The sequence below is a fragment of the Tursiops truncatus genome, chromosome 10 (genome assembly GCF_011762595.2).
Source record: "Tursiops truncatus isolate mTurTru1 chromosome 10, mTurTru1.mat.Y, whole genome shotgun sequence".
In the NCBI taxonomy this organism is placed as follows: domain Eukaryota; kingdom Metazoa; phylum Chordata; class Mammalia; order Artiodactyla; family Delphinidae; genus Tursiops; species Tursiops truncatus.
The window spans coordinates 72,178,796-72,199,997 of NC_047043.1; the positions used below are offsets into that span (position 1 = coordinate 72,178,796).

Here is a 21,202-nt window from a genome sequence, read left to right on the forward strand (position 1 = left end):
TGGAGGACTCTCCAGAGGGGGCCTGGCCTGGGCTTGCTCACAGCCTTTGCTCCAGGCTGGCTCACCACTGACCCTCTGGGGGAAGCACGTTTGCTGGATTTCAGCTTTTACATCTGCCATTGGGTTTGATATTGATGCCCTCATTGGCTCAAAGGAAGAGTTGTGAGGCTCAGAAGAGGACGCAGGTACGCGAGGATCCAATTCAGGGAGAGACAACATGGACTGAGTGCCTGTTTTGTCCCAGGCATGACATCATTTAGGTTTTACGATAATCTGAGGATTATTATCTTTTGTTTACTAAGGAAGAATCTGAGACTCAGAGAGGTGCGTTGACTTGTTCAAGGTTACAGAGGATGTGGAGGGACTGACTCAGGCCTGTCTGACTCTACAGATCCTGTTCCCAGTCACTGTGCCCTGCCGCCTTCTCCCCGGGAGGGCTATCCCTGGGCAGGAGAAGGGCTTGGCCCAGGAATAGGTTTGGCTTTCAACCTGGGACGAGTTCTGACTGACCGGTATGGGAGTGGGATGCTGTGTTGAGGACTCTGAAGCTGTCTAGACTTAGTGGGAAGGTGTGCAGGGATGGACTGTGATGTCTGCCACGGATGAAGAAATAGGGAGAGGTAGTACGTGAGCTATACTTTCCCATTCCTGGGCTAGACCTTGTTAGGGTCTTTTCTAGGCCTGGGAAGCTGGCTTGCAAGATGACTCCCCGCCTTCATATTCAGCACAGATAGGATCTAGAGACTGAGCTCATTCTCCTCTGGGAGAGGAAGAGTGTTCCTGAAAGAGGGGATTGGCTGGGGCCAGGGCTCAAGGCTTGGCTGGGAAGGCAGCTCTGGGACTCCCCGGGGCTTTGTCAGATCATCGACCTGCCCTGACGGCAGGTGACCCACACTTACCCCTGCAGGCAAGAGTGAGCATTGCAGGGGGGTAGCGAGGGCGGGGAGTGACGGCCCCAGAATATCAAGCTTTTAGGGTAAGGCTGCCGGGAATGCTGAGGGAAGGCAGCAGATTCCAGGCCCGACTCCGCATGTGAAACAACGGGAGGTGGGAAGCAGAGGCCAGCACTAGGAGGTCCCTAGGGGTTATCTAGCCCAACACTCCCATTTTGCAAATGGAGAAACTGAGGTCCAGAGTGCTTCCTCCACGACGTCCACGATGTGTTTTTCTTCAAATTTAAAAAATGTGGGATGCGCTGGGTTGGCAGAAAGTTTGGAGTCAAGCAGAAGGGAATTCAAATCCTGCCCTTTGTCCCACTAGCTGCATGACCCTGGCTAAGAAATCACGTCTTGCCTCTGAGCCTTAGTTCCCTGCCTTTAACGGAATAGGTCATCACGAGTTGGCCGAGGACTAGAGCCTCCGTGTGTCGGGCCCTCTGGGTGTCAGGCAGCACGATAAGTACTTTACCGGCATTATCTCACGGAACCTCCCATGAGACGGGTACCAGCCCCACTTTACAGGTGAGAAGCTGGGATCCAGAGGGGCTTAGTTCCTCACCGCAGTTATTAGGAGGAAGAGCTGGGATCTGGGATCGCAGTCCCGGCCAGTGTAGGCTGTGAGCATGTACCAGAATCCCCCGGGAGCCGGTGAGTAAACTCAGATTCCCCCTCCCTCCCCAGAGGCTCGGACCTGGGAGGTCTGGGTGTGCCCTGAGAAGGCGACTGTTAAACAAGCCCCCCCCCCATCTTAAACGCTGAGGCAGGGGGTCTACAGACCTTATTTTCAGAAATGCCGCACTGGCTGTGTTATCTATAGCCACCCCCTTCCCAGTGGAGATCCCAGACTCAGAAGGTGATGGATAATAATATGAAGAGAATTCTATCAACAACAGATTAGAGCTTGTATATAGCCCCCTATGTGCTAGGCACTCTTTCAAACACTTTCCATGGTTCTTTTAATTCTCACGACAAGCCTCTGAGGTCGTGGCTACTATTGTCCTCACTTCACAGACGAGGAGCTGAGTTACAGAAATCAGTAGCAATTGGTTGGCCAACTTAATTACAAGGATAGTTATTTTTTCTCTTGCTCCTGCACCCACCTGGGCCAGGCTCCCCTGGCGCTCGGGGAGGGGCGTCAGGGAGCCTGTATGCAGGGCAGTAAAGAGGTGTGTGTGTAGAAGACCAGGGAGGGCTGGGCAGCCCAGGTCTGTTTCAGAGATGGAGAGATCCGACTCCAGCCTTGCCCTGAGCCTCAGCCAGGTTTCTAGATGCGAATCTTAGCTGTGAGCTCAGGGAGGGAGGCCGGTGGGCAGTGCCCGGCTGAGGCTCCGGGGAGCCGGCGGGCGGTGGGTGAGGGCTCCCACCTGGCTCACGCAGCCTCCCGTCCCGTGTCCAGGGCCCCAGCAGGACCCTCAGGGGCTCCTACCTTCTTCCCCTGGGCAGCTCCCATGGCACGAAGAGGGCGCCAGGCCTGGGGGTCCTCACTGCGGTGCTGTCTCAGGAGCCGGGGCCCGAGGGGTTCCCTGGGCCAGCGCCCCCCGTCCTCCGGCGGCTCATTCTTCTCAGGCACAAAGGCGGCTTTCACAGCTGCTCTAAGCCGGCAGCTCCTCAGACAGGCTTAGGGTGATTGATCCTGACCGAGGGGCCCGGTGTCCCCGGGCGGCCACATGCCCTCCTGGGGTCCCTGTGGCTTCTCAGGGCTTCTCCTGCACCCCCGCCCCTCTCAGGAGGGGACACTGAGGCAGTCGGGGTTGGGGAGAAGCAGAGCGGTCCTCTGCCCTCTGTAGCCGGCAGCTCGGCAGGCGGGTGACCTCTGGCGGCCCGGCGGGCAGGCCTTGACCTTCTCGCCAGCAGACTGGCCCAGACGGTGGAGGCTGCGTGGGGCGGCCGGGGCGGGGGATCGGGCGGGCTTGTGTGGGGATGTGACCTTCAGGCTGCTCAGCCCCATTAATAATAGATCTCAGAAGACACTCGGGACCGGGGCTCTCCCCGAGCAGAGACGCTGCGAGCAGAACCCTTCATTCACCGGGGCGGCTGTCCAGGCAGGGCGGCTGGTCTGGGCTCGGGCCAGGAAAATACCTGGAGGCCGGCTTCCAGGCTGGGAGCCAAGCTCTCAGCATCCCCCCGCAGTCACCCTCCTCCTCACTTCCACCCCTTTCCCTCTGCTTGTCGCCAGCCTGGAGCAAGATTCAGGCTGGAGTCACAGCTCTGTTCCTCACGTGATTTGACCTCTGAGCCACAGGTTCACCTGTGTGCGTGGGGTCAGATAACCACAGGGCACGGGGCTGCTCTGGGGGCTAGAAGGGAAGGTGGGTGCAGCTGAAGCCCTCGTCTTGTTACAGCTTAAATCAGATCCCGTCACTCCCTGCTTTATACATCTTCCTCTTGACCAAAGCGGACTGACAGTGGTCCCACCCAGTGGGGCTGTGAGGGTGAAATGAGGTAATTCACGTAAAGCTCTGAGCAGAGGATTCGGACGACAACAATTCTCCATAGACTTTAGATGCTGCTGTTATTATGCTGTTAATACTTCCAGTGATTAACTCACTGCCCACCGCCAAGTCCCGGGTAACCAGTTTGATTAAGCACAATACCCTTTCCCAGGAGCTGGGCGGGTGAGGAAACCCTGGCACCATTCCCTTTCTTCCAGCACAGTGCCTGGTGCAGTGATGATTTATGACACAGACGATTTATGAAATGGCAGTTGGTGGTGAAGAGTCAAGGATTAGGTATTCTAGATCCAACTTTGCCCATAGAATGGACTCCCCCCTGGTCCATGAGGTCTGATTTATCAAGTGTTGCTTGCCTCTTGGACTTCGTTTCCCACACCCCTATCTCCCCAACAGTTCCTGGTCTTACCACTTTCCCCTTCACCTCAGGACCTTTGCACTTGCTGCTCTCTCTGCCTGAAATGTATCCCATCTCTCCCTGACTCCAGTTTTTGATCTTCGCATGATTCTTTCCTCTTTATCCTTCAGGCTCAATTATCACCTCCTCAGAGAAGCCTTCCCTGATTCCCTATTACAAAGTGGCCTCCTGGGCTCTCTGTTTATTATTTATTATAGCACTTGTCAGAAACTGAAATGATCCTATTTCTGTGTTTATTGTTTGTTTTCCCTACCTGAATGGCAGCTCCAGGAAGGCTGGGACCTGGTCTGTCTTGTTCATCAGTTTACCCCCTGGGTCTAGAATAGTGCTTGGCATGTTGCAGTCACTCAGTAAATACTGGTGGAGCAGATAAATAAATGATGGAGGATTAGATGAAATAGTCTAAGTATGTAGAATGCTTAACACAGCCCTGACTCACCGCGAGTGCTCCCTGTATGGCAATCATCAATACTCTTATTGTTGTTGCTGTATTTCCCCCAACACCTTTGCCCCCTCCAGCCAAGCAGAAGTGTGGTTTCTTCCTTCTGCTGCTTCTCCTGGTCCAGCCCCTGCCTCAGTTGCTCCCCGTTCCTTTTCTCCCTGTTCCAGTCATGGCTGGGTACAGTTTCTGATTTCCTGCAGTAAGCAGAGCACCCACAAAATTGGAAAGAGCAGTGACAAAATTAGCAGTCAGCCAGAGCAGGAAAAATGCCGTAAGTCAGCCCTGAAGATCAAACTCCTTTGTCAGCCATCCCATAATTATCCACTGGCTCGGCTCTTGGTGGGATGGGAAGAGAGAAAAGGAATTTTATACATTTATTAATTTTTCCCCATCTGCTTGGAGTCCTGCTGAAATATGGCTTACGAGCCACACTGAAATCCTGCCTGACTGGAGGCCTTGATGGGCTGAAGGTCTGAAGCCCGGCTCCTGGCAGGATGTGGGTCTGAAATGCAACCTTTGGACCCCGTGCCATGCGTAGGAGGAATGAGGATTGTGGCCCCGGAGCCCAGCTCAGGGCCTGACACCGGGGAGATGCTTGGTACACAGACACACATGATTTATGGAATGACGGTTGGTGGTGAAGGGTCAAGATTAGCTGTTCCAGATCCAGCTTTGCCTGGTCTCACTGTGTGGCCTGGGCACAGCTCTTAGCTTCTCTTTCTTCATCTGCAAAACGGGGATAAACTTCTGCTCCTTCCTGACCCACAACCTTGTGGAGACAAGCAAGAACTGCAAAAGGTGGGAGAGTTTTGAAAAGAGGAGTTCCAAACCTCTCAAACCCAGCCCTCTCCACCATTCCCAAAGACTCTTAACTCAGAAGTTCTGAGCAGTTTTCAAATGTCTTCAGAGGCATGCGGGAGGAGGAGGAAGGGGAGGGGGAGTAAAAGGGGAAGGGTACAGGGGGACAGGAAACACTGTTTACCTTCGAGTAGTTTTAGGGCAAGTGTTTCTGAAGAGGAGTCTGTTTCCTATAGTGATAGAGATAGACTGGAATTCCAATCTTTATTCTGAGGCTCCTTGGCTGTGTGACTTTGGACAAGTCACTTGACCTCTCTGAACCTCATTTTCCTCATGTGTAAAAGGAATAACAAGGATCCCCATCCCAAGGGGCTGTGAGGATGAAATGAGGTAATTCATGTAAAGCTCTGTGCAGAGCATATTTGGACAACAGCAATTCTCCATAGAAGTCAGGTACTACTATTGTGACGCTGCTAATGATAGTGGTGTTAAGTCCACTGCCCATTGGTAAGTCCCAGGTAACCAGTCCACTAAGCACACCTTTCCCAAGAACTGGGTGACCGCAGGGAAACCTTACCACCCTTCCCTTTCTATCTTGGGCTGCCACCTACTGGCGGGGATCAGAATTACAGCTACTGGAAAGACCTCTCTGTGGCTTGGGGAACAGATACACCCCCTCCCCTCACGGCCCCATCCTCACTCCGGCGGGAGAGCAGTGGCATGTTGGTGGGCAGGGGGTAGGGAGATATAAGACCCAAATTCCGAGGTCATGAGTACCTTGCAGAGATTCCTGAAGGCTTGTCCACCCCGATGATGAGAAAGTCAGTTCCCAAGTCTTGTCCATTTTATTTCCTGAATATCCCTGAGACTGGTCCCCTTTTTCCATCCTGTCTCCTGGCCAAGCCACCACTCTCTCTCCCTGGATGATACAGCAGCTTCCTCACTGGCCTTCCTTCCTCCACTCCCTTCTCCATACATCAGCCAGGAGGAATTTCTTAAAAACTGCATATCCGATCATGTCGACCCCAGCTTAAATCTCTCACTGTGTCCCCAGGGCTCCTGGGCAAAGTCTGAGACCCTTTGGCCAAGCCCACGGGCCCTTTGGGCTCTCAGCTCTGCCGCTCAGCCCTTAGGTCCCACCCTCTGCCCCTTGCAGGCCTGGTTCATGCTCTTGCTTCACCTGGCATACCCCTCCCTCCCCTCTGCCTGGTGAACTCTGACACACCCCAAGCCTCACCGTGGTTGCTGCCTCCTCCAGGGTGCCTTCCCTGCTCCTGCAATCTTTCCCCTAACGTAGTCCTTATCAAGCCACATTGCCTCTCAATCTGTGTGCCTCCTAGGCTACGAGCAGGAGCCGTGCCTGGTTTTCTTCACCAAGGTATCCCCGGTAAGTACCCAGTTCCTGACACATAGCAGGTGAGCAATAACTTTTTGCTGAGTGAGGAAACTGACTCTTAGTGGGTAATAGACTCAGCGTTACAGACTCAACTCTCTACAGCTGTTGTTTTTGGACTCTGTCCTGCCCTAATCTCAAACTGACCTGGGGGTCCCTACAGTGGCCACAGTGCCCTGAGATGACGTTGAGAGTCTGACGGGTGTTGGCCACTTTGTGATGCTCACCCCAGCGAGGCCCGGGGTGGCCTCGAGAAGTGACATTTAAGGACATTGCCTGCAGGCAGGGTGGTCTTGTCTCTCAGTCCAGGCCTGTGCTCAGTCCCATCCAGCTGGCCACGCCCACTGCCTCTCCTAGGATGGGTCCCCCAGAAGCTGACTTTGGGATGAGGATCTCATGCAGGTGATTTATTAAGGACTGGCCCCTGGGGGGACACAAGTAAGGGAGTGGGGGAGCAGAGGATGGGGAAGTGGAAGCAACTGAGCAAAGGGACGCTTCCAGGCAAAGTCCCAGCTTCAATTTGAGTCCCCAGGGAACTCTGGAGTATAAATTACGCCTCATGGTTGTCCTGCCCCAAGACCAGAAGCTGGGCTTTCACATTCCCAGCCAGGCAGTCATTAGCTATGGACCATCCCGGGCTGATGTGAACTCTGGCGCTTCCTGGCCTCTCTTCTTTTTTTTTTTTTTAATTAATTAATTTATTTTTGGCTGCGTTGGTCTTCCTTGCTGCACGCGGGCTTTTCTCTAGTTGTGGCGAGCAGGGGCTACTCTTCGTTGCAGTGCGCAGGCTTCTCATTGTGGTGGCTTCTCTTGTTGCGGAACACAGGCTCTAGGCTCGCGGCCTTCAGTAGTTGTGGCACACAGGCTCAGTAGTTGTGGTTCACAGGCTCGAGAGCGCAGGCTCAGTAGTTGTGGTGCACGGGCTTAGTTACTCCACGGCATGTGGGATCTTCCCGGACCAGGGATCGAACCCATGTGCCCTGCATTGGCAGGTGGATTCCCAACCACTGCGCCACCAGGAAAGCCCCCTGGCCTCTCTTCTTTGCACCTGGGAGCAAAGAAATTTCAAGTAGCCCAAGGGCAGTTCTCCCAAGAAGAGTGCAGACTGACCAGTCTCAGCACAGGCTGCGAGAGACGACATGGGTGGGGCACCAACCTTCTCGCTGTGCTGCCCTTCCAAGCTCCCTGTCTCCAGGAGACCCTTCCCCGATTCCCTGATTCATCCTGTTGACGTTTTCTTTTCTTTTAATATTTATTTTATTTATTTATTGGTTGCCTGGGTCTTAGTTGCGGCTGGCGGGCTCCTTAGTTGCAGCTTGCCATATCCTTAGTTGTGGCACACGGGCTCCTTAGTTGCAGCATGTGGGCTCGTTAGTTGTGGCATGCTGGATCTTTTTTAGTTGCTGCATGCAGACTCTCAGTTGCAACTTGCTGGCTTCTTAGTTGTGGCATGTGAACTCTTAGTTGTGGCATGCAGGTGGGATCTAATTCCCTGACCAGGGATCAAACCTGGGCCCACTGCACTGGGAGCAGAGTCTTAACCGCTGCGCCACCAGGGAAGCCCCCGCATTGACATTTTCTTCCTTCTTTGAAGTGTTGTGCAATGCAGCTTCTAAAAAAGTACCACAACCAGGTGGTCCTTTTTAAAGAGTGGCCCCTGCTGAGAGCTCTGCCTAGCCCTGTTCCTGGCTATGAACTCACTTTAGCAGTCTTTTTGGTCCTCTTTTAATTTTATAAGGTATTTTTGCTTGTTTTAAAGAAAAAAAATCCAAAATACAGAAGTCGTGTGTGGTAATCATGGACACTGCCTGCACCTTCATCCCCAGAGAGGGTATCTGGCCAGATGTTTTCCCAAACATCTTATATACATATTTTCTTCTTTGACTTCTGCTGATGTGGCTATTTTATCTTATTTAATGTCCACAAGCCCCTGAGAGACTGATACCCTCCCCGCATTTCTCAAAGGAGAACTGTGGCTCAGAGAGGTGACGTGACCTGCTCGTGTCCAGCTACCGGGTAGCAGGGCCAGTGCTCAGAGCCGGGCCAGGCTTTCTGTCCGGCCAGGCTGCCTGCGAGGTGTAACTACCCATTAGAATGGAAGTGAGTCAGCTAAGAGAAACTGAGGGGCTTGGTCAGGGTCCAGGGCCTTCAGAAGCACCCTCCCCCCACCCCAGGATTGACCAATTGGTCCTGGGGGTCAGGAAGGAAGGGCACTGGGGTTCAGGGGCAGCCCTTTGTCAGCACGTCAGGTGTGGGAGGAGGGTCCTGCCACTTGGAACAAAAAGGGAGGATCGGAGCAAATCCATTTGCTCCCAGTGCTGTCAAGCGGTACATGGATGTGGGCGTCTGTGTAAGTGGTCGGGGGCGGGGGGGCTGCCAGCAAACTCTCCCCTGAGAGTGAGCTACTGTGCTTGGGGGAGGAGGGGCTATGGAACCGGCAGGTGGCTGGCTGGGCGCCTTCTGCTGACTTCCTCAGTCAAGCCTGCTCAAGGCCCTCTGAGCCGGCCGTGATCATGGATCACGACTGCAGCCCCTGTCCCAGCCTGCCATGGCCCCTGTCACAGGTTCCCGCACTCTGTCCTTCTCTACCTCAGGCCCTCTTGGCCCGTTTGAAGCCCTGCCTGTCCCCAGAGCTTGGTAACTGTGAGCCCCACGCCAGTGGAGTGCACAGGACTTCAGCTTCTGCTGTCCGCCTGCTCGGGGCGTTTGCCCTTGGGGCCTGGACATCTTCTCCACGAGCCTTGCAGTCTCCCCGGTACACACTCCAGGAACCCGAGTACCGGTGTTCTCTGCTCCCATGCCTCTCCCAGGATTTGGTCTGCCCCCTGCCCCCCGCCCTTCTCAGAGACCCCAGTCTGGGTCTTACCACCATATCCCTTGGGCCTCACCACTTCAGTGGCCTCCAGCAGCTGGTATTGACATCTCTCGGCCAAGGACTCTCTGCAAAGGCAAGAAGGCCGCTCTTTCCCACACAGGTCAGACCAGAAGGGCCCAGGAATTCACATCAGCCCCAACACCAGCAGCCCTCCAACGATGGCCGATGGGAGTTGGTGTATAAGTACCCCAGCTCCCTCCCCTCTGCCTGAGATCTCTGAGGTGTGTGTCCTGCACCGATTCCTAAGGGTTCCCCGTGGGATTAAGTTCCACTCACCCCCAGCAGTAGCTGAGTCGACAACACACCGCTTCTTGGCTGCCTTCTCTTTTCTGTCTTACTTTCCCATCTGCTATGGGTGTTTTCTAGAATCACTTCCCAAATAAACGACCTGCACCCGAATCCTTATCTCGGGGCTGCTCCCGAGGGAACCCACACAGAGACAGCCAGGATGTTTTCCCCGAAGCCTTTCTCAGATCTCCTTGCTTCCTTCCCCTCTCCAGATCTGGATTTTCTCCAGCTCGCACTCAAGCAGCAGGTGAAGACAGTGTTCTCCGCGTCTGCTCCTCTGGCTGTCTCTGTTGCTGTGGATCTTACCCCTCACACTGGGAGCCAAGGATTCTTCCACACCTAAAAGTAATCCCCACGGAGCCGACCTCCTTTCTAGCTGCTTAACCAGGTGCTTGAAGCCGTCACCAACCTGTTGGAACTTGTGGCCGAGCAGACTCAGTCTAGACCACCCCAGGGGAAATGCTGCACATCAAGGGGTGGGAAAGTTTGTTCAAAATCATCAAAAATAAAATTTAATTGTGCTCAGGTGCAGGCAGTCCGTCCTGTCCTTCCTTGGGAGCCACAGTCAGCAGTCCCTGAAGGAAAGCACACCTGTTCTCTCCACAGACAGCCGGCTCCGGAAGGACCCTCTGAGGCTGGCCACCTCCAGGTAGGACGCCTCCACCCAGGGGGGGCTTTGTTTCCAACGGGGGAAGCGTGCAGGGTACTGGAGGACCCTCAGCACGTTCCACACTTCCGTTCCCTCTCCCGTCTCCTCCTCTGCTGGCCGTCTCCTCCTGTCAGTCCGGCTCGCAGTGAGCCTGGGCTCTGACTCCTAAGTCGGGCAGGAGCACCCTTGGGCCCTGGCCCAGGAAGAGCCACAGCCGCCCTAATATACCTTCTGGGGCACACAGCCCTCCAGCTCCAGCAGCTCCGGCCAGCCGTCGTATTTATTCACGTCTGGGCTGTTCTTGAAGAACTAGAGAGACAGAAGAGAGACATTGACAATGTTAGGACTCACGCCTGCATTTGCGTTGTGCTTTAAAACCTAAATGGCTTCACTTCCTCCTCGCCACTGCCCCATGAGGGGCATGGGAGGGTTGGATATTTCCAGCCCATTTCACAAATGGGTAAACTGAGGCTGGGGAGGGCAACTTGCCCAAGGTTTCAGAGATGAGATCAGAGCCTAGTCACTGCCTGTTTGCCCTGGACAGGGGGCGCTGGTACCAAGCATGTGGGGAGTGGTGCTTGAAGAGCTTTAGCCCCTCTAGGACGTCCCAAATGTTAATAAGAAGAAGAAGAAGAAGAAGAAGAAGAAAAAGAAGAAAAAGGAGCGTCCTAGCTGCAAACTATTATATGTCACATGGATAAACAGCAAGGTCCTACTGTGTAGCACAGGGAACTATATTCAATATTCTGTGATAAACCATAATGGAAAAGAATATGAAAAAAAGAAGGTATAGAATGTGTATGTATAACTGAATCACTTTGCTGTACAGCAGAAGTTGACACAACGTTGTAAATCAACTGTACTTCAATAGAAGAAGGAAGCATTCTAGCAATTCATGAATGCTTGCTCTATGCCAGGCACAAAGCACCTTCTGTAATTAATCCTCACAGTAGCCCTAAGAAGTGCTCGCTGTGATCATCTCACCTTACAGATGGGGAAACTGAGGCACAGAGAACCAAAGTAACTGCCTATGGCTACCCAGTTGGTAAGTCGTGGAACCACTGTGTAATATTAATTAATATTAATAATAAATGTATAAAGAGAATAAAATCAGTTAAGATGGTGTTTAAAATGCTCAGGTTTAATTTATGGAAAAAAGAATGTAAATGATAAAATCTACAGGTGGGATAACTGTGGCTAACCCTTAGGAAGGAAAAATAAATTCTAGATGCTGCTTCTCTGAAACCCTGCTTCCCATGTGGGAGAACAAAAGACAGAATGGTGTTAATCACGTCGGGGGTCTTTGGTTCATTTTTGGGTGATGGGGTGCAGTCAGCTGATCAGACATCAGAAAAAAGGTGGTGCCGACTCTTCTCTACTTACATGCTTCCTCTCTGCTGTAATTGGCCCAGTTTTGTTGGGGCTGGAAGCTGCGCTTTAAGGAAGAACAGCACCCGCCCTGCCTCTTCCTAGAGAGTCCTGCCCCTGACACCTTCCAAAGGGACATTCTGGAGCCCCAGGCCCCTGCCCCTGTGTCCTTCACCCAGAGGGTATAAACAGAGGGTCCTCTCCTTTTCTCCTTTAGCACAAGCTACTTTGCACTATTCCTTACTTTTTTAAAAAAAAAATTATTATTTTTGGCTGCGTTGGGTCTTCATTGCTGCACGTGGGCTTTCTCTAGTTGTGGTGAGTGGGGGCTACTCTTCGTTGCAGCGTGTGGGCTTCTCATCGCAGTGGCTTCTCTTGTTGCAGAGCACGGGCTCTAGGCGCGCGGGCTTCAGTAGTTGCGGCATGTGGGCTCAGTAGTTGTGGCTCGTGGGCTCTAGAGCACAGGCTCAGTAGTTCTGGTGCACGGGCTTAGTTGCTCTGCGGCATGTGGGATCTTCCCGGACCAGAGTTCAAACCTGTGTCCCCTGCATTGGCAGGCAGATTCTCAACCAGTGTGCTACCAGGGAAGCCCTGTTCCTTACTTTTTAAAAGTAATTTCTAATTACCTGAATATATTCTCTTGGAAACACACACATACAAACCAGGTCAGCATTTTCCAGACAAGGCAAACCCCCTTGCAGCCCACTCTAGCCTCACCCTCACCTCCCTGGAGCTCAGCACGAGGCTTCTTGACTGTCCCTTTTCTGCCTCCCACAGCCCCTCCCCCTCCAGGCTGCTAGGTCTCGTCTGATTATCGCATTGGCTTCCTCCCTGCCTTCTGACTTGCGCCCCTTTCACAGTGCTCCCCATGCACAGGCAGGGAGGCCATTCTAAAAGTATGAGGACAGGAAGTCCTTGGGGAAACTGCAGACCTGGATGAGAAATGCATCCCTATCACTGAGCAAGCTGGTTAAAACTTCTCCAAGGCTCTGATCCTTGTCTGTGAGATGGGATGGATGCTCATTGTACCTACCTTGTTGTGGGTTAAATAAGATCCTGCAGGTCACTTGCTCAGCCGCGCCTGCACAGAGCAAGCACTTGCTGAATACTAGTCTTTCTTGTTATCAATCTGATCTGTTTACTCTCCCGCTTAAACCTACCATGGCTCCCTATTGCCTCCAGGACAGAGTTCCCTTTCCTCACTGGTCCTATATATGTCTGAATCATTGACCCTTAGCTTCCCGTCTTGGATCTGGGCAGAGCTGAACATTCTCACCACCAGAGACTGGCCAACTTCATGCTGGGGAAGCCTGGCCAGTTCTCCCAGGTTTTGGAATTGCTCTGAGCTGGGGATGCACAGATGGCGATTGTCCTGCAAGGGGTGCGGGGGAGAAGGTGCAGCATTTCCTTGGGGCCCCCAACCGTCATTGACTCCCCCTTCCTCCTGTGAGGGCTCCTCAAACCCCACCTCTGGATGCCTCTCAGGTGCACTTTGCTCGGGCCACCCCTGGGTAGTGACTGTAGCCAGATCATGGACCCCTCCTAACTCCCTCCGTGTACTCAGGGGGGCCCTCTTGTGTCCCCTTCTTGGTGCAAGTTCACCCTCTCCAAGGGAACTTAGAAGGGAACTTGGGGCTCCCCTGGCACAAACCTGCCCCTTTACAGGTTGCGAGACTGAGGCAGGGGGGAAGGAGGGGATCGCAGCGGGGACCAGAAGCTGGGCATCCCACTTCCTGCTCTGGACTCTCCCCCTCCCCATCATGCGAGCTTCACCTCTACATTCCTTTCCCTTTCCTCCATGCCTTAATCTCCTTTCATCCTTTTTATTTTTTTCTCCTTTTCCTTCTCCTTTTTGGTACTTACCTATGGATCTATGCGTTTATATATGACCCACCTGGTCAAGGCTGCGTCCTGCTGGGGGACTAGCCCATCAGGCCGCCCTGAGCTCCGGGGTGGGCGACCGCTGGGTGGCCCTCCTCACATTGCCCCATGTGTCCTTTCCAGGACACCCCAGCCCTTGTCTGTCCATTCCTGGCATTGTCCCCCGCAACTCCCATCCCCCCCTTCACTGGCACAGGGAGGCTGCGAGGAACTCACCTCCTCAAAGGGGCTTTTACTGTTGAGGTCTCTGGCCCCTAAGAAGACCCAGCTGTCCCGGAAGCCCAGCTGATTTGCGTAGGTGCTGCCCAAGTTGGAGAAGAGCTTCCTGATTTCATCATTCATCCTGCAGGGGACCAGAGAGGACAGTGAGCTCGGGATAGGAGAAGAGGGAGCGTCTCAGGCCCTTGACTCACCCTCCACCCCTCCTCCAGCGAGGGCAGCAGCCTCTCCCGAGCTCAGGAGAAACAGGGCGGAGTGGCCAGGATGCTTCTCCGAAAGCCAATCCGAGGGGCTGGCGAAGCGTTACGACGGTTTTGCTTCTTTTCGCAAATACAATAGATGTTCACTTGGAAAATACGGAACTTTACAAAGTAACTAAAAATTACTTAGTTTCACCCCCCTTGACATAATTACTGTAAAATTTTAGTATATTTCCTTCATGTCTTTTTTCCCTCGTGCACTGTGGGATTATACCAATTCTTTTGTAAACTGCTTCTTTTTTTCCTTTTTTTAACTTAATGCTAAAGGGTGAACATTCTTCCGTGTGCTTAAATATTTTCTGCATCAGCATTTTTGATGCAGTATATCCTCTTTTACGTATATATAATAATACGTCCTATATCGCCATATATCATGATTTCTGTCACCAGTTCGCTATCACTGTGCAGGGAGAGTGTGTCCAGTTTTTCACTCTGTGACCACGGCTGTGCTGAACCCCCCAGAACGTCTCTTTGTGCGCTTGTCTGCTTGGCTCCTTAGGAGAAGGTGTCAGAAGCTGGAGCCAGCAGGATAGGAGGAAAAGGACTTGCAGTTTGGAGGTGTTTGATTCGCTTCTCCCCGTGGCCTGGCAGGCGGAGGTTCCCACTTACTTGGTCCCCGGGTCATCGTAGGAGGCCACCAGCACCAGCGTGCCCTCTGGAATTCCTTTAAGGAATTTCACCAGGAGGTTAGCATCTGTGGGAGGAAGGAAAAACGACGTGCTGGTCATTCAGGAGAAAGAAGGCTGGTCGTTCTCATCCTCTCCTATGGCCCTAACGATCCAGGAACGCCCGGGCAGCCTGACACTGAGCTCCATCTGCACAGGGTGAGGCCATCCTCATTCAGCTGGTCTGGGGTGGGTTCTGGAATCTAAAAGTTTCCCAGGCGATTTTGCTCTGCCGCTGGGGTAGGAACCATGGTGTAAGGGCCCTTGAAGGTCTATCCCCACAGGGGACCGAGCACAGTCACCTCTCAGGAGCTCCGCTGCCCCTTCTACACTGTTTAAGATGCACCCAGCCTGTCTGTGCTGACGTTAGAAGGTACACCCACCGGGCATCTCGGGCCACTGAGAGAGAACATGGGGCTTCCACAACTCTCCAGCTTACGTCGAGGAGCAAGGCTCCATTCTCATCTCTAACGCCTGCCTGCACTTGAGAGATCTCTGGATTGAACACAGAGCAGGTCTGGGGACAGCACCTGGGGAGGCGTCAGCGTGTAGCTTGCCTCAACGACACTGATTTCTTTTCTGTTGTGCTCATTTTTACGGTCACCTTCCATGCATAAAAAAAGATAATGGCTTTCTACTTAGGGCAGTGATATAATTTCCTTTTAAGATATATTTATTTAGGTTAAAAAAAAGTGAATGAGCTGATTTAAAGGAACACACAAACAGTGCAAATAGTACTCTGGATAAGGCATAACTTATACAGAGGGCTCTTGAACAGTGGAGGAAGTATGGGCAAGATTGGCCTGGTGGGCAAAGCAGGGGCTACATCTGTCAAAGGAGAATAATTAATAGCCCTGCTCAGAGCATTTCTGTAAAGCTCAGATGTGACGATGACTCTGGGCTTGCAGTAAGTGCGTTATAACAGAATTACAATTATTAGCAGGACTGGCTACATAATTTGCAGGGCCCAGTGCAAGATGAAAACGTGGGCCTTTTGTTGAAAAATTATTAATAATTTCAAGATGGTGAAGGCAGAGCATCAAATCAAGTTTCTTCTAAGCAAGGGGCCCTGTGTGTCTTTTCTGCTCACAGCCTGCGTGCCCATGAAGCTGCCCTGATTCTTACTATTCTGTGGGTATCCCTTGAATTCAGAGGAAAAATCGAGTCCCCCAAGCAAGGCCAGCCACCAACTTGCTCTGTAACACGGAGGCCTCCAGTCAATTACCACAGCAGCCCTTGAACTCTTGAGACAAAAGGTGGGAGCTCTGAAAGTACCATCAATTTGTTTGAGCTGTCAGCAGATAGCAAGAGCCGGCTCTTGTCTGGAATGGACAGTGGATGTTTGGAAAAGATGAAGTGTATCTTCTGATAACTATCTTCTCACTTCGAAAAGTCATCTTCTTTTTTTCGTCTTCTGTGGGAAGGGGCGACTTATTCTCAAAAAGCTTCTGTTTCTTGTTCCCCATCAGCCATGGTTACGTCCAAGTTTAGGGTAAGGCATTATAAAACTTGGTTTATCTTTTTATTTTTTTCCCTTTTCTTTTTGACAGATGACCTCATTGCTTCCGAATCACATGGATGGAGTGAGGGAAGAGGGAGGGGAGATGAAGCTTCCCTGGGCTCCTCCCCCAGCCAGGCTGGGTCCCTCCCCCTGCTTATTGCAGGTTATCATTTAATTCTCACATCCAGCTTATGAAGTGGAGGTCTATGGCTACCCCTGTTTTATAGATGACAAAACCGAGGCTCAAGAGATGTCACCTGCCTCAGGTCACCCAACCTGAAATCTCTGACTCCAGAGATGACCTTTACCATAACCTGGTCCCAGGCCACCCTGGACAGAGAACAAATGAAGGTCCCTGCCCTCGGCCCATGGCCTGTTCCGCTCTCTCCTCACCCGTCTCCAGCTCTGTCCTGTACCAGGAGGGGCTGTGCATGCCTGCATGTGGACACCCACCCTGCCTGTCCAAGCTCTGTCATTGCCACCCTCTCCTCCAGCAGCAGCCGTCCCCTGGCCACCCCTCAGTTCTATGGCTGTGTCTGTAGCGTGGGGGGCACACCTCCAGCAGCAGCCGTCCCCTGGCCACCCCTCAGTCCTATGGCTGTGTCTGTAGCGTGGGGGGCACACCTGGAAGAGGTCTGCACGGGCCCTGATACAGGCTCCAGGTGGGCACGTCCTCTGGCCCTGCAGACCTTATCTGTGAGGTGGGACTCGGCTGGAAGACGGCCGTCGTGGGAAGCCCTGAGCCCAAGACACAGTCCCGGCTCCTGTCTCTAAGGATGCCGTCACTGGTCACCTTCTGAGCACCCTCCCCCGCTGTGACATCTGGGCAGCAGACTTCCATTTCCCCCATTTCAGCCCCTCCTTTGTCTGTAAAGCCAAGAGGGCTTCCTGCTCTCTGCTGCTTGGTGATTTCTCCCCTTCTGGGCTCACATATTTAGGTGGGTGCAGTGAGGTAGGTTTTCCCTGGAGACGGAGGCAAAGGTGGGAGATTGAGGATAGAAGAAAACAGCTGATTGGCAGCAGGAGGGCCCTTCCATTCTGCGAGGAGCTTCTGGGGTGAGGGGTCTCATGCTCAGTGCCCTTAATGCCCGAGCCTAGAGCTGGCCCTGTGATCGCGGGGACACAGAGGGATACTGAGTCGAGCCGGGCGCCGAGAAGGAGGCTGAGGTCAGTTCATCTATGCTGGCGGAAGCCAGTCTTTGCAGGGCCCAGACCTCTGCTGCCTGCAAGGGGCCACCCTGCTGCTTTGTTGCTCCTGCTGAGGCTCCTGTGTTGGTGGGGGGCTGGGTCGCCGGCTGGGCAGCAAGTGGCATATTGGGCCCGGGACTGATTCCACCACAATTTGGAAGATGTCTCAAGCCTGCGTGAGAGTCCTGCCTCCACCCACAGCTTTGCCGGGTGGCCTGGCGGGGAGCAAGCTGCTGGTGGGGACTTAGGTATCCGGGCCTCCAGCCCAGGTGAGTCGGTGCCCTGTTGCTGGGCCGTGCTAAGGACAAGGAGAAAGTGACTTCCTGAGTAAGGGGTGTCCATGGGTACAGAGCAGCTCAGAAAGCATGTCTAGGTAGAGAGAAGAAAAGACAACTGCAGAAAGATGCAGAGAGCTTGGAGCCTCAGAGCTGTCCTTTCTGGGCCTCGGGAGGCCTTGTCCTGTCCTTGGGCTCAATAGCAACCTTGCGGCTTAAAAAAAATACCTTCTACCTAGCAGAGCAAACTGGGCCACATTCCCTCGTCCTCAGCATTTCAGTGCACACGTGCCTGGCCTCCCATTGCCAGCAGCAGCATTTCTTTGCCTGAAGGTCTTCTCCGGCCTCCACATCCTCCTTTGTACCCTGGGGCGGGCCAGAAGCGTGGGAAGTGCCAAGGAATAGGGGTAGGAGCACCGCGGCTCCCTCGCCCCTCGGGGTGTCTCAGGGGCACATGTTCTACACTGGCTCCCCGCAGCGATCGTGGCTCCGTAACGCTCTGCACTGGCTGCCTTCCTTTCCCCGGCTCACTCCCCCACTCCCTACTGACATTCCCTGAGATCACCTCCTTCCAGATAAACACCGCACTGGAATCCTTGCCTCAGGATCTGCATCAGGGAGTGCGCAGTAAGACAGCAGAAAGGAGTTTCAAAGGCAGCAGGACGCATACCCCCCCCCCCCGCCCCCGCATCCCACTGTGCCGCTTTCTGATTGGGTCCCTGGAAACAAGAGCCAAACTCCCGGCACCCAGATAGCCTCTTGCCACAGGAAGGAGCTCAGCCCACCCTCGACTTCAGTGCCAACAGTGGTGCCTACCTCCAGAGTACATGTCGAAATATTTCTGTGTCATCACCTTTCCTGTGGTTCCTAAGGGATAAGAGAGCAGAACGATTATTTGCCGTAGCACGTCATTCTGTCTTTCATGTTGTGGAGAGTGGCTACTCTGTAGTCTAAGGTCTAAAAATAGAATAGAATAATAGTGGAACAAAATTAGGTCCTGTAGAAAGCATGCAGGACTAAATTAGGTGCCCAGTAACCATGGGGCTGATCTGAGAGGTACTAGCACATAACAGTGCAAGGTCTCTGGAACTGAATGGAATCCAACCAGTCTGGGTTTGTGTTCTGCCCTGCCACTTCGTAATGCACGACTTAGCATTTGACCTCAATTTTTGCATCTGTACCATGGGCTGTGGGAACTAAATGAGATGTATTTAAAATATATGCATGTGAGATAAATCTTACCTATAAAATAGTAACTAAAAAAACTACAACCATCATTACTATTCTCACCTAAATAGGAAATATGCAATTTGAGTGCTCCAACTCTTGAAGGCAAAGGGATTTTCAGTGGGCTGAAGTGTACTCAGTGTCCGGAGTCCAGTAATCTGGATTGCCTTGGTGGGCTTTGCAAGGCGTACAAATCCTACAGGGAATCAGGTGTTCTGGAGGAAAATTGCAATTCTTACCTTTGGCCACTGGATGGGGGTGTTGCAGAGGGGATGGCGGCTCTAGTTTCACCTTCACTGCCCCCTCCCCCAATTCAGTTGGTAGATTTGATAAGAGGGTGGCGACAGGGGCCTGGGGAGTGGCAGCTCTCCTGCGGGGTGGGAGCGGGCTCTCACTGCAGTCCCCCGTGAATTCTTGGAACCACTAGTGTCCAAGCCCGTCCAGACACTTTACCTGGGGCTCTTGGGAAGGAATCTCTGAAGCCGGTGAAAGTACTTTTGTGATCCTGTGCATTTGCAGATTTTTCTGGAACCGGGGGTGGGGGGTGGGGGGGGACGGAGGAGGTGTAGTTTGAACAGTTTCTCAAAGGAATCGCTGCCATCTAAAAGGCTGAGAAGTAGCAATCCTTTTGTTGTTCTGGCTCGTTATGTAGATGAGGACCCTGAGGCCCTGAGAGCGATTTGTTAGACTTTCCACAGCTGGCATGCAGTAGGCGCTGCGCATGTGCTTGGACACATTTCTAGTCTAGCGGGTAGTTTCGCTGAGTGATTAAGACCTGGAGTCAGCCAGAGCCAGGTTCAAATCTAGATGATTCTATTGGCTGTGTATCCTGGGCACGTTGCCCAGCCTCTCTGAGCCCCCATTTTTTTACCTGGAGAACAGGGAAACTGAGCATCGCTGCCTTCTAGCATCGTGATGACGATCAGTGGAATAGCTAGCACGCAGTAAGTGCTCGATAAATATGAGCTCTCAGTGTCATCAGCGGTTGTTTTTATCTTTGGGCTTTGCGAGGGATGGGGAAGGAGGCCTCCGTCTGAGCCCATCTCCTGGGAGAATATTCAGGCGTTTTCTCCCACGGTGGTCCATTTGGAGGAAGAGAAGCCCAGCAGGTTTCAGCCAGGTCGGCTGCAGCTGGAGCCCTTCCCTGCCCTTCCCACTGTGGGGTGAGTGGAGACTGGGTGGGACGGTTGATGTGAGTGAGGCTGCTATGGTCTCCTGGGGCCTGGCGTGCTGGGGGTGCTCTGAGACCATCTGGAAGGGGCCAGCAGCAGGGGGACTCAGGCCTCCCTCTCCTCTAGACTCTGGAGGAGGAGCGGTCCCCCCTCAGCTTCCTGCCCCTCCTGGCCCACACCCTTCCTGGACTCCCAGGTAGTTGGCCAGAGCTGTCCTCTGACCCCTGTCCGGCAACGCTCCTCCTTTGTTCCAGGCTTTGACCTCTCCCCTGACGCAGCAGGCTTTCTTGGCAGACGGGAAATGGGTCCTCTAGGAGCAAAGGGCCAGGGTTCCAATCCTACCCTGTCACTTCCTAAGTGTGGTTGTGTGGTCACACTGCACACAAGCTTGAACCCTTTTTCTCCCAAGTGTCCATTGTGCCCTTTTTCCATCTGCCCTGACCTTTGTCCCAGGAATAGCTCTTAGATCCAGGCAAATAGCCCCTGTTCCCCAGATGATGTAAGAGCTGAAGGCAGACAGGAGGGGCTCGGCTGGGGCCACACCACCTGGTCCTTCTCGGCCCCTGTAACCTACCCCCTCCTGAAACATGTCCCTGTTCCTGGCTTGGCCTGCAGTTGGCTTCCTGTTCATCATCTGCTGGAGATGCAGGCTTACTGAGACTGTGGGCCTCCCTGGGTCTCCCTGCCTCTAGCCTCCCTATTCCAAGCTAGAAGAGGTTTCAGGAAGGCAGGGCTGGGCCAAGGCCCTGCTCAAAGCCTTTCCAAGGCTCCCTATTTTGCTCTGCTTCAGGTCCACACTTCTTAGCAGGACACTTAGCCCCTCATCCTCTGGCCCTGCTGGTCCCCCAGCCTCACCTCTCACCACCCTGCTTTTATGTTATAGCCAGAGAGAGCCTGTGTGGACCCCCAAGCCCCTCTCCTCCTTCTTCCTTTCCCTGCGCCCTGCACAGTGTTGCCCTGCCTGGAAGGAGCCTTCCTCTTTTCTCCTGGTCAACCCCTACCATCCCTCAGGCCTCAGCTGACCATCACCTCCCTCTGGAAGCCTCCTCCCCCGACTACCTCTGCTGCCAGCTCTGTGTCCCGAGCCCAGAGCTGTGTTTCCTTTTCCTTCATATGTGCTCACCACCTTTGGATTTTTTTGTGAACTTCATGGGCGCCCACAGGGGCTTGTCAAGCCATGGTCTGTCCTTCTAGT

General features: G+C 53.3%; 1 protein-coding gene across 7 annotated transcripts in view; it reads right to left on the reverse strand.

The window, feature by feature from the left end:
• FAM107A (family with sequence similarity 107 member A) overlaps nt 1-21,202 on the reverse strand; it is a 107,424-nt gene that overhangs the window by 71,810 nt on the left and 14,412 nt on the right. For all 7 annotated transcript variants that reach the window (XM_073811289.1, XM_073811291.1, XM_073811294.1 and 4 more), the window contains 4 exons: nt 18,425-18,475; nt 14,589-14,673; nt 13,717-13,843; nt 10,480-10,560 (listed from right to left, as the gene is read on the reverse strand). In XM_073811289.1, the coding sequence (XP_073667390.1) occupies nt 10,480-10,560; nt 13,717-13,843; nt 14,589-14,673; nt 18,425-18,475 (344 nt within the window). The remainder of the gene's footprint in view (nt 1-10,479; nt 10,561-13,716; nt 13,844-14,588; nt 14,674-18,424; nt 18,476-21,202) is intronic.